Below are 19,137 nucleotides of genomic sequence, written 5' to 3'. Positions count from 1 at the left end.
AGCAAGGAGCAGGGCAGAGAAGAGCAGAGAAGAAATGTGGAGCAAGGAGCAGGACAAGAGTAGAAAACCCACCATTATTTGGGTGCAGAGCAGAACACGATGGAACCCCATTCTTTGTGGGGAAAACTTTGTAGTCATTTCATTTATTTCCTTAATACGTAGTTCATCTTTTCACTTAAATTGTGAAAATAATCAAAAATTATAGAAAAGTGAGAGTTTGAGTGAACTTATGTATAATCACCACATGGATGCTACCATCAACCTTTGACTATAGTTGCTTCATCACACATGTGAGTGAAGTGAAGGTCGCTCAGTTGTGTCTGACTCTTTGCAACTTATGGACTATAGCCTGCCAGGCTCCTCTGTCTATGGAATTCTCTAGGCAAGAACACTGGAGTGGGTAGCCATTCCCTTCTCCAGGGGCTCTTCCCAACCCAGGGATCGAACCAGGCTCTCCCGAATGGCAGGCAGATTTTTTACCATCTGAGTCAGCATGTATCAACATCTAATCCTGTCTCTGTCAGTGAATCTGATTTTTGATGTATTGATACTTCAAAGTTAATTTTAGACATCACTTCCTCTTAAATACTTCAGCATCAAATCATTTACTTTGCTCATTTTAGATTGCTATTATAATGCAGCTTATAATGCTATTATAATGTAGCTCTACACATATACTGCCAATGCAGGAGACATTAAGAGACACAGGTTCGATTCCTGGGTTGGGAAGATCCCCTGGAGGAGGCCATGGCAATCCACTTCAGTATTCTTGCCTGGAATTCCATGGACAGAGAAGCCTGGTGGGCTACAAGCCATGGGGTTCTAAAGAGTTGGACATGACTGAACCAACTTAGCGAACACACACACACACACACACACACACACACATACACACACACACACACGCACATATACATGAGCTTCTCTGGAGGCTTAGACAGTAAAGAATCTGCCTGCAAAGCAGGAGACCTGGGTTCAATCCTTAGGTTGAGAAGATCCCTTGGAAAAGGGAATGGCTGCCCATTCCAGTTTTCTTGCCTGGAGAATTCCAAGGACAGAGGAAGCTGGTGGGTTATACAGTCCATGGGGTTGCAAAGAGTCGGACACAATGGAGCGACTAACACATACTCATAATACAATTGTGTATGAAGAAATCAATTAGTGAATGGGTCAATCAATTTGGTTGCTTTCAATTGGGCCACACAGGGGCATTCATTTTATCAGATATAACAGTCCTTACAAAACAAAGACTCTAGCTTTTGGCTGCTTTACTTTCCAAGGATTACAGAATTGATCTTGGTAAGCAAGCCAGGGTCAACACAATAAAACTGAAGCAGGTTGTTGAGTACTGTTTTCCTCCCAACCTCACAATCAGATCTCGTTACAAGAGATGGACTCAGTTTATCCCTTCCCCTGCAACCTGACCTTTTCTATTATACTGCCAATGCCATTCCCACACAAGTCTCATGTTCCTTTGGTTTCAAAGACAGATGGAGGAAGGAGGGGAACTGAACACACTGGCCTGCTTTAACTCCTCCTCCCCCACGATCTTTTGATGTATGAGTAAATAGTATTATTGCCTTTGCTTCTTAACCTCCAAAACCATGATAAAAAGTCAGTGTGAGGCAGTCCAACTTGTTACTTCAAACTCTACGTCTTCTCTGAGTATCGAAAATAACATATTTCACAGTATGGACTCAATCAGACGCTCCTTAAAAACCCACATTTCCAATAGCCGCTGGCAACGTGGAGGTAGAATTTAAATTACACACTGCGGCACACTGACTCCTGGGCCATTTCCCTCTCGAAATCATTCTTCAGTGTGGGTTTTCAAATGTCTGCTCAGGTTGACAAAAAATGTTGGCAGAGAGAAGTGACACCTTTTCTTATCATGAGTGAGGAAGGAAACGAATTTGGGAGCTGGAAGCATGATCAAACTAATCACACCATGTTAAAACATATTTGCCCCAAACATGGCCCCGGCAGGCCATGGAGGGAACACAGGGTGAAGACATCATAGTGCTCTCCCTCACAAAATACCAATCTAACAGAAGGCATGGTTCAGTACACCAAAAACATGAAAGTGAATGTGTTAATCACCGGCTCTTGTCTGACTCTGCGACCCAATGGACTGTAACCGGTCAGGCTCCTCTGTCCATGGGGTTCTCCAGGCAAGAATACTAGAGTGGGTAGCCATTCCCTTCTCCAGGGGATCTTTCCAACCCAAGGATCAAACCTGGGTCTCCCGCCATGCAGCAGATTCTTTACCATCTGGGCCACCAGGAAAGCTCCTCATATCAAAAACATAAAGCAAAGGAAAACAGGAGAAAAGAGAAAGGGCTTCTGGCTGGGAGGGTGCATGAAGACCTCACAGAATGGGGGAAACTGAGCCAAGCTTGGAAGGGTCATTGCATTTCCTTGGGCAGCAATGAAGAAGAAGTGAAGTAAAGTGAAGTCGCTCAGTCGTGTCCAGTCGTGTCCAACTCTTTGTGACCCCATGGACTGTAGCCCACCAGGCACCTCTGTCCAGGGGAGTCTCCAGGCAAGAATACTGGGGTGGGTTGCCATTTAGGGAAGGATATTCCAAGGGTGAGGATCAACATGTGGACAGGTTCACCACTGGGAAGCAAAGAGGAGGTCTATGGAAGAGCAAATAATCGAGCTTGGCTGGAATACAGATTATGTATTCAGTGAGAAGACAGGAAAATGAAGTGGGGGCCATACTGTGGTAGACCTTGGATGTTCAGCTTTAGAGTCTGGAATGCAGTAGGGAGCCAGAAAGGAATATTAAACAGAAAAGTGACAGGATTGGAACTACATTTTAGAAAGATTATTCTGGCAGGGAGAATAGTTGACTCAAAACAGGCAGAGAGCAGATATCATAGAAATAGCATCTTTCATATTTATTCTCTTAATACCACAGCAAAGAAGGTAGATAAGGGAAATTTTCTTTATATTCTAACTGCAAATAACCTCTTTTTTGGGTACGGAGCCATACAGATGATACATGAGAATCTATCACTACTACAGTAGCTATATATAATCTTGATACCACATCTTGATTCTTTCTTCCTGGGTTTATAAAAAGTCCAAAACAAATGTTAGCTTTTTTTTTTTTTTTTTTTTTATTAAACTCTAAACTGATTCCAGATCTTTCATCAATAACATGAACTTTCTGACTGATCTAGATACCAAAAGTCATTGTTTGATGATGCACACTTAAAGAATCTAGAATATGAAATCAAGGAAATGAAATTCCTTTCAGTTCCATTTTCATGGGAGCCTAAGCTCAATTATATGTTTGTGTCAATGTTGTCAATATTTGGGGTTATATCAAATATGGAAAAACTACCATCTCTGCCACTATATAAACCCTATAAACTATAATAACCTAATGAATATGGCCTAACTCTGGAGTGCCCATTGTGTACCAAATGTTTAAGTACCTTCCTAGCTCCATTTCCAGTCATTATATTATTTCATTGATTTATCAGATATGATTTTATCTGACAGGTAATACCTTTGTGATAGGTATTATGAGCCTAAGACATGAAGTACTCTATCTGGAATCACGCAGCCGTAACTTTTAAAGCCAAGCTTGAAACCCATGTCTGTTTGATTAGATTCTTGTTACAATTCTTCCAAGCTGCAGGGATGTGTGTTATGTGTGCAGGTTGTAGCCAAAGCCCATCAGTTACTCTCAAACAGCTATCAAAGGAATCCTTCTTTTCCCAACCTCATGATATGCTTGTTTAACTACACCCATTAGGAACTCCTAGAACATCAAAACAATGCCTAAGAAATTATCAGAAAGCCTTGAGACTTGAATGATAAACATTTGAAATATGCCACATTGAAGGTTTAGCAAATACCATTTCCACTAAAGAAAATGGCTACATGTTGGAGGAATGGGAAGCTTGGAACGATGACAAAGCCAGGCTGAGTATCCTGGGTGTCCCTGAGACCCCAGAAGGGTCTTCTATAGGGGACACTAGAAGGATTCTGGGGCCATCCTCCAGCCATGATAACTGTTTCTCATTTGCAAATAGCCCCTCAGGCATCATGTATTTTGCAAAACACGCATCAACCAGTCAGGAGTATAACTGAAAGAGGCACCAATTCATTCCACAGAGTGTCCCATGACATGCATGGAGCCTCTGCAAGTGAAAGGTGGGCGAGTCCTGTTGGCAAGCTCCCTCCTGACTGCAGAGCTACACACGTCACAGTGGTTGTGCTCTTATCCGGCAGCTGCAAGAACACCTCTGGATTGATGGAAAGCATCAGGGGATAGGCTCATGGCCTGGGTTGTGCCTGTTTCCTCTTTGCTAAGTCATTAGCTCGTGACTTCCCAGTGGGAAGAGGGTTATAAGATCAAGTGAGATTATTTCTTTGAAAGTGCTTTGAAAAACACAGTGGTTCAACAAAACATATCAATTTATCTTTTTGGGATCAGTCCACACCATCTTCATCCCTGTCAAAGCAGGCTGTGGTGTCTAAAATATGATTTTTGTATTTTAAGATGCATCTGTCACTGAATAAATTATTCTACCATGAATAGTCCTTTTTGTTATGGGACACAAATAGACGGAGCTTCTAGAAAACTGTGGTAAAAACTGGAGTTCTAGTTGATGTGCCTTAGAAATTCACTCTATTTAACCCACCAGGTAGTTATTTCACTTTTCAAAAGGGATAAATTTTACTTTCCGTAAAATGTAGGAAATATGTAGCAACAAACAGTATTTAGTTACCCAGATGGCACAGTGGTAAAGAATCGGCCTGCAATGCAGGAGACACAGGTTCGATCTCTGGGTCAGGAAGATCCCCTGGAGAAGGAAATGGAACCCACTCCAGTATTCTTGCCTGGAGAATTCTATAGACAGAGGACCCTGGCAGGTTTTAGTCTATGGGATCGCAGAGTCGGACACGACTGGGTGATTGAGCATATACACTACGATGAAAGCAAATTCCAGGCCAACATCTGCCATGTATACAAATATTCATGGGCAAGTCACAAAAATTCTCAAATAACTTAGTCTTTTAACACCCCTGTTTGTTCTCTTAGGAGCTCCAAAGCACTGCCTCAGAGAAAATTCACCACGTTTGATAACTGTCTTCAACTGTGTACACAGTTGAACTACATTTCCCAGTTTCATTACAGTTCAGTTGGGGCCCAGTGATCCTGTTCTGGCCCGGCACACAAATGTCTCCCATACAAGTCTTTCTATTTACCTTCCATGACACCTTGGAGGCCCATTTTAAAGATGGTGGTAGTACAAGATGGAGGTATTAAAGATCGAGGGACTTAGGTTTTCAAGTCACCTTTTTGAGGAGAGCAGCCCAGGGGAGCTGCCCAAGAAGAAACATTCACTTTGGGCTTGGAGTAAATGAAAAATAAATTATAGGTCAAGTCACTGAGATTTTGAAGTTGTTTGTTACAGCCACAAGCACAATGCTGAGGCAGATATTACAGAATTACATAACACAGAATTGCATCGGTATTCTAATGGGAGGATCAGCAGGTCATCCAGGGCCACTGGGCAGAGGAGCCGACCGTTAAGTGAGAAAGATACAGGAGTGAATGGCGCTCTGAGCCAACACCAAAGCAGCTTGACCCTCTGGGCTTGCTGGATTGTTACTTTTTGTCCACGCAAAAATAGAGGGAGTGGGGATTGGGATGGGGAATACATGCAAATCCATGGCTGATTCATGTCAATGTATGGCAAAAACCACTACAATATTGTAAAGTAATTAGCCTCCAACTAATAAAAATAAATGGAAAAAAAATAGAGGGGCACACACAGTCTTTCTAGTCAACCATATATTTCACTAATGAAAACATTTCTAACACAATTTGTGCTAATTACCAAACCCTCTAGTCTGGATTTTTGATAGCATCACTCGAAGTACTTTTCCCAACCACCTTTGAAAGTGGACCTTGAAGTAAAGTTCTTCAGGTGGTAACTAACCAGTTAGCCCTGGAGTGTAGATTACTGGCCAGCACAGAGGTGAAGTTCAAAACATTTAACCACTGGTACCGCACATCACCAAGGGATTAAAAAAAGGTGCAAACTCTTATGTTGGAGCAGTAAATAAAGGTGCAAAAGCTTATGTTGGAGCGGTACCTTCTATCCTGGATAACTTCAAATGTTAATTAAGCGCCCTTAGGGTAGAGATTAAAGTAATTCACACCATGACTGTTTATACTGAAGTATTTAAAGAATAAATTACAAACAAACAAGCGTCTAATTCACAGACATCATCCAGTTTATTTATGTCTCTGCTCACTCTAAGAATTACCAGCAAAGGATCATGGAACCTATCCCTAAGTGTAAGACTAGATCAATAAAATTAGCCATCTGTCCAAGGAAGGCTTTAAACTCAGGTTGTATTTAAGTATTACGTTTCCAACTGCCCAGATGTTACAGAAAAGTGCCTGCTGATACAACTCCTTTTGCACAATGTAAACCATTAATTGGCTAATATAAAGTTGTTGCACCAAGGAAAAGAAACAGCATTAACATTGCATTAAATCTGATTCGGGATTTTGGGTGCCCTGTCAGCAAACACAAGTGTTAAGATTTAAATGGCTCAGGGTTTGCAGACTCAGGCAAAGTAAGAATCTTCACGTGTCTTTAGCAGGACTGAGGAGGAATAGACTGGAAAAGAGATCAAAGCTTCAGAAAGTAAGGTGGTCCCGTTAGTTAAGATAATAATAATTAGTGTGAGTATTGTTAGATAATCATATCTTATCTTTGTGTAGCACCTTAGTTCTTTCAAAGCACTAGTCTGATTTCCTTTGATTCTTCAAATAAGCTGGTGGCGTTATCTGGGCTAAGTGGGGTTTTTCTTACAGCTCTGGAAATGCAGAATCATGAATAAGAAATGCAAGAGCCATGGGTGTCCAGTCTCTTATCTTTCTATGTCACCAGTAGTGGCCAGGAATCACTCCAACCTGCTGATCAACGAGCAAACCCTGGCCATTTCTTAGCTATCTAGCTTCGTGGAGATTTTCATGAACCTCCAGTCACATGTCAGTCTGGATAATCATCTTTCAGGAATAGCTGCTCCCCACCCCCAACACCCTTCAAAACTTCCACATGACAATTACCAGACAAAAACTGTCCATCACCCTTGGGGGTAGTGTTTCTCAAAAGAATCCACTCAAGTAAGACCACAAACCTCACAGTTACATCTTCAAACCCCAAATCAAGGCATGTGGTTGACCAAAGAGTCTTTCTGATTTGCCAATTTATCTAAAAATAATTGTACAACTCGGTAAACTTAAAATTATGTTATCTAGTATACATCAACACGCATGAGAAAGGATAAAAAGTACATGAACTCGTGCCTGTGTTAATTATTCTGACGACTGGAAATGCACAGATTTTTTCCTCCTTTCCTCTCCACCCCCGTCCAGATTAAACAAGTCCAAATTCATAAACATTGCCTTCAAGCTTCAGGCTTCTAATCCTTTTTAATGCTTTGGTGTATACATTGCCTCATTTAATCCTTAATTGGTTGGTTCTTTCTTTATCCTGTTTCTATAAGACATTATGAAAAAACTGGAGCGAACATTTTGGCCAGCCCGGTATTTTTACAGACAAGGAAACCCAGGCTTACAGAGTTAATATAACTAGCCTTAATGTCACCAGGTAATATAAAAAAGAAGAAAAAGAAAACAACAACAACAACAAAAGTGTCCGAACTTGAACCCAAACTTGTGGAATAGCAGAGTATGCTTTCACCCAAGCCCAGAGAAAGGGCTGGTTATGTACAGTTCAGACTGGATTCTTGCTGATGCTACTGCAGGCTGTCTCTCCTGGGTGCAGCCATCTCTCCGTGACAGGGCGAGGGGAAAGAGGATAAGTAGGAGGACTTGCTCAGAAGAGATGTCCTTCAGTGACCTTCGAAGATCTCAAGTCCTAAATCCAATCTCCAGAAACCCTGCAGAGTGTCTAGACACTGGTTTGTTCCGCTTGAAACACACGTGTGTTATCGAAGTGGAGAATGGAAAGTTCTGGAACGGGGTACTGGAAAGTTCCTGGGGTGGACGTACCAGGGAAGAGAGGTGGTGGAGGAACCCAAATTCTCCTCCGTCATGTCCCCACGTGTGAACTGTGACTCACATGCACCACGTGACCTGGGGTTCTTGTTTAAAAAGCAGATGTCTGGGATGCACTCCAGGAATTCTTATCCACACAGGAATTCAGGAATGACTCGCCTGGGTCAGAGGTCTAAGATCTGCTCTGAGCCAACACTAGAAAGTCTGCCCGCTGGTGGCAGCAATTTGATTTGGTTTTTCACCTGAGTCTCTCCCTGTCCCCACGCCCAATCCCCAAGGAGATCAGAGGGCTCATGTCTTCCAGCTCATCTGAGGAGATTAAAGTCACACCTTGAGGTCCTTCTCCAAAATGGTGGTTCACAACCAATGCAGTCAAAGATGGGTGGGGGTGGCGGGGTTTCTCCTATAAACTGCCATTTACCCTCTGCAGTATCTCCTCATCTTTCCCCTATTTTTTTTTTAATCCCTGAAATAGCAGGTGCACTTCTAATACCTGCAACTAGCTGTGGCCAAAACAAGTGGCAAGGGTCTTTACCAGCTCAGAAGATTCTCTATTCCAATCAAGACATCATGTCGTTCCTTTAGTGGGTTGGGAGAAATACAGTTCCATTTGTGGAGGGGTAGAGGTAGGAGAAGACAGGATCTCCCCAGGATAACCCTGCAGGAGCTGAGACCCCACCTCTGCCTCAGACACCTGAGCCCTGTTTTCCAGAAATCTAACTCTGGATCACTGGACCACTTCTGAGCTACAGTAACCCATGGATGGGCTACCCCAGTAGCTCAGCAGTAAAGAATCCGCCTGCAATGCAGGAGATGCAGGTTTGATCCCTAGGTCAGGAAGATCCCCTGGAGAAAAGCACGGCAACCCACTCCAGTATTCTTGCCTGGAGAATCCCAAGGACAGAGAAGCCTGGCAGGCAACCATCGAAAGGGTTGCAGAGAGTCACACACAGCTGAATCTACCGAGCACACACGCACGCAACCCATGAACAGATGAACAACTACTCCACAAAGAATTCTAAGGTTATTAAAGCCCTGATCTCAGCGTAAGAAATATAAAGCACAAACAAAAAACACCACTCAGTTCCTTTCTGATCAAATCTCTCTTCCATGAGAAAGAATTCTGAGAAAAAAGTACTGCCTCATGTTACACACATTTACTGCTGATTGTGGCCTCACAGAGGTCCCTTTACCTCATAGAGAATCAAAGGAAAGAGAAAGAGAGGCAGGGGCTTCTTTATAGGGATTGGCTGTGAAGTGAGAACAAACAGGAAGGTAGGAGAGCTGATGGAAGAATGGGTTGGAGGAAAATATTTCTGCTATGGTGCCAGAGCTGCATGGGATGCTAGTAGTGTATATATATCTATAGCTTCCCAGGTGGCCCAGTGGTAAAGAAACCACCTGCCAATGCAGAAGACACAGGTTCGATCCCTGGGTCGGGAAGATCCCCTGAAGGAGGAAATGGTAACCTGCTCCAGTATTCTTGCCTGAAAAATCTCATGGACAGAGAAGCTCGGCTGGCTACAGTCCACGGGGTCACAGCGAGTCAGACACAACTGAGAGATTGAGTACACACACTCACACAATCTCCCTCGTGGCATTTGTGACTCCAGTTTTCATCAAGAAGCAAGGTAATCTGGATCAGCCTCGTGGAGAAGTAGGGTTAGTTGGAAACAGAGGGGGGGTGTCTGGAAGGGCTGAGTCCTCCAAATTACATGCTCTGTGAATGGGACTTGATGAGAGCTCCAAGTAAGGATATAACCGAACTCTTGTGACTATCAGGTTATTCTGGGTAGGTGGGGGAAGTAGAACAAGATGACTCGTGACCCCTGCTTGATCCTCTAGCCATCAGTGTCACACTAGTCGGAGCAGAAACCACCTAGGAGGCGCCTGTATTCCCCACCATCAACCCCCAAGGCACAGTGCCCTTGAGCTAAATCTGCTCTGATCCTCCAGGCTTTCGTTTTGCTGAGTTTCCCTGGATCTCTGTTTGAGTCCACTCCGGTAGAGAAATATTGAGGGAAAGGTGGAAAGGAAATGGTTACAGACCTGCATCTCCCCCAAAAATGACTGCGAACCCCAGTCCTCCAGGGGAAAATCTTGAATTCTAAATTGACCTGACCTTGTCCCCTGACCCTGAGACCTCAGGCAGCTGGAAAGAGAAAAGGCAGGGAAGTCCTCCAGCTCTCTCTGTGTACCAGAGTTAAGCTAACACCGTGAGATACAAATCTGCATCTGGGAACACACATGGCTTGATGCATGCTGGTCCCAGCAGATGTGTCTTGTCTGGATTTTCCTTCCCCTCCCCTGCCCCACATCAGAGGCTCAGCAGTCCTCTCTGCACATGTGGGTGAGCAACTGGGTAAGGGAAGTGCTGGAGATCACTCAAGGAGGTCTGGGTACTAGTTCCAGGCTCAGCTTCGGATGTTAACTTGCGGCAAGTCCTTGAGTCATGCTCAACCCGGCTGTAAAGTGAGGGCATTTCAATTCCTGCCAGGTCTGTGATTTGAATTTGGGAGCCCCATGGGAGCCCCCCAGTTCATCCAGGAGGAGGACGCCCTCTCTGAAGGGATGCACATTTCTGCTCATCAGGCCATTAAGGACTCCTTTCTGCTCCTAAATATCAGAGCCTCTAATTCCCATTCCCCCACTTGTTAGCTGAGTGACCCTGGGTAAGATATTTAATTTCTCTAAGCCACAACTTCCTCTTCAGTTAAACAAGGATAATAACAGTACCCATCTCACAGACCTGTTGGGTTGATTAAATAAATCATTATGTGTCAAGTTCTTCGGACAGAGTAGCAAGCACTTAATCAGTGTTATTACTATTTAATATGATTTAACTTGCACACCGTCCTTTCTGGTGAGCCTCACCAAGTGCAGAGGTTTCCTTATTGACACTAATGACAGAGGAGTAGCTCTCTTGCGGTGGAAGGAAAGGTTGCCTATGTTAGACCCAAATGAAACTCAAAACTGAGTTTCAAGCTGCATAGTTGTTTTCTTTCTCACCAGAATCAGATGGGGGTGGGGAATTTTCAGGTGGATTTTGAATCCAAGACTTCAACAAAGCCGTAATTGTCAAAGATAGATTTAGGAGTGTGAGGAGAAAGATAGGGTCATTCAAATAAAACAGGACCTTTCCAGTATGCCTTAGGTGGTAGCCATGCTACCTTCAAAGTACTGCACACAAATCAATTTCTTTTGAGGAAACAAGGTACAAAGAAACTCCCACATGGATACTCGCAGGATTTGCTGGTGTCTGGGGAAGATTATAAATTAGCTGGTTGCTGTTCACATCACAGCCAAGTGGGGCACATTCAGTTTTTAATCTGGACCAATTTTCCGGATCAAAAACCAGTCTTTCCAAGGGATGTAAATGAGCCCGGGAGGATATTTTCCCCCAAAGTTTATGAAGTAGCTGTCATTTTAATCTGAACAGCCTTCCAACCTGAAAGCCAGTGTCTGGATAAAATTATAAAGTAATCAAAAACTCTCCTAGGCTGAATCTAGTCCAAACACTCCTCCTACCTCCAGTTTGATATGTTTAATGTGCCAAAATATTTAAAAGGTAGAGTTTCTGCTATCAAAACCCTATCTATGCTTCAAATAAAACCAAAGAGACCAACACAGCATATTCATGGCATGAATAACAGAATGAGACCCTGGATGAACCAGGTAGGAAATATTTTTAGGAGAGGAACTACAGAAAATCAGAAAGGAAATATGGTGAACCATATGAGCAGTTTTACACAGGAGGTTTTTCTGCAATACTTTTTTTTAAAAAATTCTGCTTAAATGAATTGAAATCTATCCTTAAAAGAGCATTACATACACTACTCATGCTAAAGAACTACAGCTATAACTATGCATTGTTCAAAAAATTGTGACTAGATGGTTTTCTGTAAATAAATCCACAGAAGGGAGTTGATCACAATCTGCATATCTTAAGGAGGAAAGTTAGAATTCCTTCATTGAAATGCTTGAAGATATGTGTCTGTGTGCATTAGGAAGAGCAACAACATAATGTAATATCACCTGGGACTGCTGCTGTTTTCTCCAAAGTCAATGATCGGTAGGAATAGAATAGCTCATAATTTAAGTGTGCTTCAGATAATAATAACAACCATAAATTTCAAAGCAGGTAGCAAGACGCAGGTGATGACAGCTTGAAGGGTGAAGGTGTCTTCCAGAACTGAAAAGCAACAAGTCATATTTCCAAGTAGAGAGATTCTTGAGCAGTGCAAATATTTAAGCAGTTATACAGGAATCTGCCAAGATTATTTTCTTTTGCCTGGTGGCTCAGTGGTAAAAGAATCCGCCTCGCAATGCAGGAGATGTGGGTTCAATCCCTGGGTTGGGAAGATCCCTGGAGAACGACATGGCAACCCACCCCAGTATTTTTGCCTGAAAAAGCCCATGGACAGAGAGAGGAGCCTGGTGGGCTACAGTCCTTGGGTCTCAAAGAGTCGGACACAACTTCACCAGTAAAAAGCAGCAAAATTTTCCTGGTTTGTCTCTTTCTTACGGAAAAAAATTATTTGTGAAGACAAGCTGCACTTTCTGCAAAGTTCTGCAGACTGCATTCAAATAAAGTTATATTGTTTCCATTGTTCATAAGATATAATTAATCCCATAAGACAACCCCCTCCTTACAAAGTAAACTAAGAAAAAACAGATTTTTCAGAATTCTAAATATAACCTCAGCAAAGAGAAATAAAAATCATTAGAGAAACAACCGTTAAGAACTTTCTTGCTTAGAATGTTCTACTTTGAATAATCTCACCACACAGGCCAAACCAAAGTAGACAAAAACACAAGAAGACTTTCTACCTGTGTAGCTAGAGGAAATGCAAGTTACTGTATTTCAAGTTTGCTCCAGTTCACTGTAATAGCCCAAGAGGCTATATATTCTTTGTTTAAATCGCAAAGGCAGGAGCTGAAAACACAGCATAAAATTAACCCACTGGGCGCTCCTTTCTGAGAAAACAGCCCGAGTGGAAGAAGCCCCTAACATCTGAAGCCACATCTCGACACAGTGCGTAGGGAGGACCGGAGATGGGCACACCAGGCAAATCTTCAGACACTCAACAGGAAATGGCTGGGCTCTGGGCAGTATGAATTCAATAAGCTGTTTAGAAACACAGGAGGAGCCGTTTGACTTTTCCTGCACAGTTGCAATCCTTCTAATTGAGACAGCGTGATCGCTGCCACAACTCTCAGCTCTCTGTGGTTAAATACAGAGCCCTCCACCTCTGCTGGGTCTGGAAAAGAGATCCTTCTTTCAACAAACAAACATCCCTGGAACCGCCTGGGCTGGGAAGGGGAGGGCGAGGTTCGCGTCTCTTCTGGGCTCTGGGCAGAGAAGAACCCAGTTAAGTGCGGCGGGTCAGGGGTGAAAGAGAAGGTGCGTCGCCAGCTTCGTGTCCTCGCTGGAGACGGGGACCTGGGCGCTCCGTACGCGGTGCTCCCGGGAGCACTAACAGCATTACCTGGTTTTCTGAGCGCTGATCTGAGCGGCGCAGCGCCGGGTCCGAGGCTGGAAGCCAGGAGCAAGAGCCGGAGCAGGACCCCTCGGATTAAATCCATTTCACCGCGGGCGTCTGCAAAGTTTCACCAAGTCCCGGGCGCACACCGAAAGGGCGTCTCCTGGGAGACGTGGGGGACGCGGCCCCCGCGGAGCCCCTGACCGGGGTGAGCAGGCGAAGGACGGAGGGAGCTGGACCAGGAGGCGCCCAAACAGGCAGGACAGCAGCCGGGAGGTCGGCGTGCTGGAGTGAAGCCGGCTGCGAGCGGCAGGGCTTTTCGGGGGGGCGGGGGCGGCTGAGGAAGCCGACGGGGAGGGACTGGCTGGCCGCGGGAGGGAGGGAGGAAGGCTCGACCCGCCCGGGGATGGAATTACAATCGAGTGGAAGTGAGAGGGGCAGGCCCTGAGACAGCTGACTCTTCGCCCACCGCTGGGGCAGACAGCCCGCCCATCACCCCTCTGGCGACCCCCTGCGCAGCCCTTCCCGGCTGGTGACCTAGATTGGCGCGCTAGGAGGGGCCGACTTCAACCTCTAGACACGCAGGGCAGGATTTAGGTGATTGCGAGCCGCGGACCCTCTGCCTTGGTCCTGATTTTGAAATCTTGCCCCCACCCCCAGTAAACTCTCCTCGGGCCGCGCCCCTCTGGGTCGCTTCCACCTTCCTTGGGCACTTTTGCCAACACCTCCAAAGGTGGCTCTAGCCGCTCCACCGCCCTCGGGGTACGGGGCGTAGCTGGGGGGAGGGGCGGGGGTCTGAGGTTCGCATTGCGGGGGGCTAGGAGGAAGAGGGGGCGGGGCCGGCCAGGACCCAGGCGCTAAGAAGATAAATGGGATTTAAGGCGCGCATATGGAGAGCTGAAGCCGGTCACTCTGTTGGAAACGCCGGGTGGAGATTAGGGCCCGGCGCGGGGAAGTGGGGTGCCCTCCCGGTAGAGGAAGGCAACTGGAGACCCTCCAGGGGAGGAGATGAAGCTTTAGGTTAAGCCCGGCCTTGGGGGTAAGGAAGCGAGCTCGAGCTCCCTGGTAGACCGAGAAGACACGGCTGGGAGCGGGGCGCGCGCCAGCCAGGCTGGGCCTGGAGGCCAATAGGGGGTCCTGGCCACTGATCGTGGGACCAGGGTCCCCAGATCGGCTCCCTGTTTCCGAAAAAGACCCCTTCTCCTCCGGATTTGCTGCGGAGAACTCAGGAAAAAGCGCCTGTTGCCGGATTTCCAGGTGGCGAGAGAAGAGACGCCGGGACTCCAGTCCTGTTGCTCAGCCGCGTGCTGATCTTCGAGCCAAAGAGAAGAGAAGGCGGATTCAATAAATAAACAAGCGGGAACAAACCTGGAGGAAAACGCAGCCTTCGCGGGTCCCTGGGGGAAGATCAAAGGCCCCAGGAAGTACCCCGCAGAGGGAGCCTGGTGGCTGACCTGGGGGACTCCGCGCCGGCCCCGCCCCACCGAGCCGCGCCCGGGAGGCTCCAGGCGTCCAGGCCGTTCGTTGTTAACCTGGCTTCGGGGAACCAGAGGGAACGATGTTGACTATCTCCCTCCGCCTCTCCCCCTCAAAGATGTCTACTCTTCTTTTAGGAGTGAAGTATTTATTCCCTGGTTGGAGCGTTTGTAATGGGCCGGATCTGGTTTGTTAGCAAAGCTGAGAATACATTCCCTTTTGTTTGGGCGTTCTCAGGTGTACTACTGTCCATAAAGAAATTCAAAGTCCACTCCGACTTGAGTCATTGGAAGTCTTAGATGTGACACCAGAGTTTGTCCTTATACACGGAGCTGGAGGGGAAAATTCGTACAGACTACGCCGTTCTCTTTGAAGGTGATACTAAATGTATGTCTGGTAGCCAGGAAATGCGTCTGCCCCACAAGGCTGCTAGTCTCAAAGGTAGCAGAATCTTAAGATTAGAGGTCATCTAGGCCCTGCCTCCATTCCACTCAGGAATCTGCCATCAGCATCCTTGCCTTGAGCTCCACCTGTGATAAAGAGCGTCTACCTTACCACCAGCCGAGAAGGGGTTGGACCTAAGGTGACACCTAGAACCAGATAACTGTTGCCCTGAAATTATCTCCCATGTTGATTCTGCTCTTTCCCACTTAAAAATTATTCTCCCTGATGTAAAAATTGGAAGTAATATTAACCATTAATATTATGGCTAGCATTTATGTATCACCTACAATGTACCAGACCCTCCTTAAAAGACTGTTTAATCCCATTGTCAGCCATACCAGCTAGGTATTGTTACTAGTATTATCCCCATTTGACAGATGAGAAAGCTGAAACATGTAAAAGTTAACTGCATGCATGCTTAGTCGTGGACCACCCCATGGACTGTAGTCTGCCAGGCTCCTCTGTCCATGGAATTTTTCAGTCATCAATACTGGAATGGGATGTCATTTCCTCCTTCAAGCCATCTTCCTGACCGAGGGATCAAACCTGCATCTCCCGTGTCTCCTGCATTGGCAGTAAATTCTTTACCATAGAGCCACCTGGGAAACCCGTAAAAGTTAAGTGACCTGCTCTAAATCATTCAACTTCTGAGAATCAGAGCTTCAGCTGAATCCAGGTGGTCTGGTTCCAGAGTCCAGACTTTGAAGAAGACACAAGCAGACACAGCAGTGGACCAAAAATCCTGAGATCCATGTATTTAATATTAGGCTCTACTTGTAGTATATCTTGGCAAAATGAAGGGACTAGATGAAATCATTGCCATGTTCCAGGGTTTGCTTTCTCTTTATTATCTAATTAAACGGCACCATCTAATCCAAGTCTCTTTTTCTCTGAATATTCCTTTTCTCTTTAAAAAAATTTTTTATTAGAGTACAGTTGGTTTACAATGTTGTTAGTTTCTACTGTACAGCAAAGTAAATGAGCTATATGTATGCATATATCCCCCTTTTTGGATTTCCTTCCCATTTAGATCACCACAGAGAATTGAGTAGGGTTCCCTGTACTCTACAGTAGGTTTGAATGTCTCTTTTCAAAAATCTATACAAATTGTCCATTTCGAATTTTGCAAGACTGAATTTCAGCCTTCCTGCTGACATTCTCAACAAGCACCTATACACCTCCTCACCCTTCACCTTTCCATCCTCTGCAGCTGGCCATGGGTGATCAAGAAGCTGACTTGGTTCTATCAGAGTCCCCTTTGTTTCTTCTTTGCTGGAATTATCTTTGGTTATATTGTTATAGTTTCATTTTGAGGGCCTCTAATAGCTCCAGATTCTCAGGCCACTGAGATAAGACCTTACTTCTTGAGATCTGCTTGTTACAAATCTAGGACACATGTTAGACCCAACTTCTTCCCTTCACTTGTCAAATTACATCCCTTAAGGTTTTCTCTTCTAGTCCGACAACCAGCTTACAGCACTTGTAAATCTGATTAAAGACAAATGGAACACTTGTCTTTGACTCTCTTCCTGCCTTCTGGGAGGAGGGGAGCTAAAGAGGGCAAAGAGGTTTAAATGCTTCATTAAAAAAAAAAAAAGCTACTTGAGGTCTAAACTCAATTAACAAGGTCACCAGCAGAAGAGTGACCTGCCTGCTTTGCTCAATATCATGGGAGAAGAGTATGGTCTTTCCTCCATGGAGTGGATTTGGAGGCTGTTAGAAGAAAGTAAAGGCAAAGTTATCAATTATAGGATATTTAGGAAGTCCATGAGTGAGAGTGAGAAATAGACAGTGACAAAGAAGCAGCTTTGGATTTAATTAATTTTTTGAATAGGTTGCATGTACGTATAAAATTTGAAATGTGCATCAAGTGAAGTAAGCGGTGAAAAATAAGTTTCCTTTTACCCTTTCCTGTGTCATAAGCAATAAATATTAAGACTTTCTTGTGTGTCCTTCTACAGTTATTTTATGAGCATACAGTTATTTTATGAACATAAATATATATATATACTTAACACAAACAGACGCATCTTGTACATACTTTTTAACCTGAAGTGCTAGTCTCTCAGTAGTGTCCAACTCTTTGCTACCCCATGGACTGTAGCCCACCAGGCTCCTCTGTCCATGGAATTTCCCAGGCAAGAATACTGGAGTGGGTTGCCATTTCCTTCTCCAAGGGATCTTCCCAACCCAAGGATCAAACCCCGGTCTCCCACATTGCAAGCTGATTCTTAACAGTCTGAGCCACCGGGGAAGCCCAAAGTGAAAGTGTTAGTCACTCAGTCGTGTTCAACTCTTTGTGACCCCGTGGACTGTAGCCTGCCAGGCTCCTCTGTCCATGGGATTCTCCAGGCAAGAATACTGGAGTTGGTTGCTATGTCCTCCTCTAGGGGATCTTCCCAACCCAGGAATCAAACCTGGGTCTCCTGCATTGCAGGCAGATTCTTTACCATCTGAACCACCAGGGAAGCCCTTTTAACCTGAAGTTCCTTTCAAATTAGCAGATACAGATCTGCCTCCCTCTTACTTACTGCTGAATAATATTCTATTGTATGATGTACAACAATTTGTTCTTCCTCCTGTTGATTCCAGTGTTACTATTATATACAAAATGGCAGTGAATGACCTTGAATGTGTAACAGTTTCCACATGTTACAATAGATTTGGGGTACACATCTAGGCTAGCCATTGCTCAGCCAGAGGGTAAGTACCTTTTCATTTTGATAGTTTGGACAAATTTACTCCTAAGAACATTTTACAATTTACACTCCCACAAGCAATATGGGAGCATGACTATTTCTACAAACTTTCACCAACACAGTGTCTTATCAGACTAGAACTATATATCATATAATACATATTAACTGTTTTAAATGACATACAACGTGTACAGAAAAATGCACAAACAAGAAGTATGCCAACTGATGAGCTGTAGCAGAGTGAGTACATATGTGTAACTACCATCCAGACCAAGAACTAGAGCATGACCATCACCCCAAGAATCCCTCCTTGTACTTCATCCGCCCATGTGTATATGAGGAGAGTTCACACTTCCCTTTCACTTTTCCTTAAAATACACAAATAAAAACAGATCAGCAAAAAGTGTGAACACTCCCCATCCTCAATATGAAGCAAGCATTAATTGAGGTGTGATCCCACTATGTGCTGGGTTCTGTGCTGAGAAAAGAATGACTTATAGGGAAGAAAAGGCAACAGTATCTTCCACACTTAGGAAGAGTGGGGTTTTGTTGAGAGAAGACAGTGCATAGAAAACAGAGCAAGGGAAGCACCAGATAAGAGTGAACACGCTGTTGGTATGTCAGGAGAGGACGAGCCTGGATTTCAAATGGTAAGCTATGTAATCATATACTATAAAATACAGCACTCCGCATCACAAATGTTTACATCATGCTTGCATACCTAACAGGACTCACCAGAGACAGGACTGGAGTCCCCAGGGTATCTCAGCTGGTATTCCCAAATTTGTGGACAAAACAAGATGCAGAACAGAGCGCCAGGGTTAATTGAGCATGGGAAGGGGACTGGGGAGTCAGGGATGCTGTTTTTACTTTTTATGTTTGTAATCACTGGAATGTCTTTGCGTGTGTGCTAAGTCGCTTCAGTCGTGTCCAGCTCTTTGCAATCCTATGGACCATAGCCCCCAGACTTCTC

The 19,137-nt window shown here is 44.7% G+C and overlaps 1 protein-coding gene across 2 annotated transcripts in view; it reads right to left on the bottom strand.

Annotated features, from left to right (window-relative positions):
• EGFLAM (EGF like, fibronectin type III and laminin G domains) overlaps window positions 1-13,830 on the bottom strand; it is a 193,497-nt gene extending 179,667 nt beyond the window's left edge. For both annotated transcript variants that reach the window (XM_065905639.1, XM_065905640.1), the window contains exon 1: window positions 13,552-13,830. In XM_065905639.1, the coding sequence (XP_065761711.1) occupies window positions 13,552-13,648 (97 nt within the window). In that variant the 5' untranslated portion in view covers window positions 13,649-13,830. The remainder of the gene's footprint in view (window positions 1-13,551) is intronic.
• Between the last annotated feature and the right edge of the window lie 5,307 nt (window positions 13,831-19,137).

Source organism: Muntiacus reevesi, chromosome 14, assembly GCF_963930625.1.
Source record: "Muntiacus reevesi chromosome 14, mMunRee1.1, whole genome shotgun sequence".
Lineage (NCBI taxonomy): Eukaryota > Metazoa > Chordata > Mammalia > Artiodactyla > Cervidae > Muntiacus > Muntiacus reevesi.
Note: the sequence above shows the minus strand (reverse complement) of the source record. Positions and strands in the feature narration are given on the sequence as shown.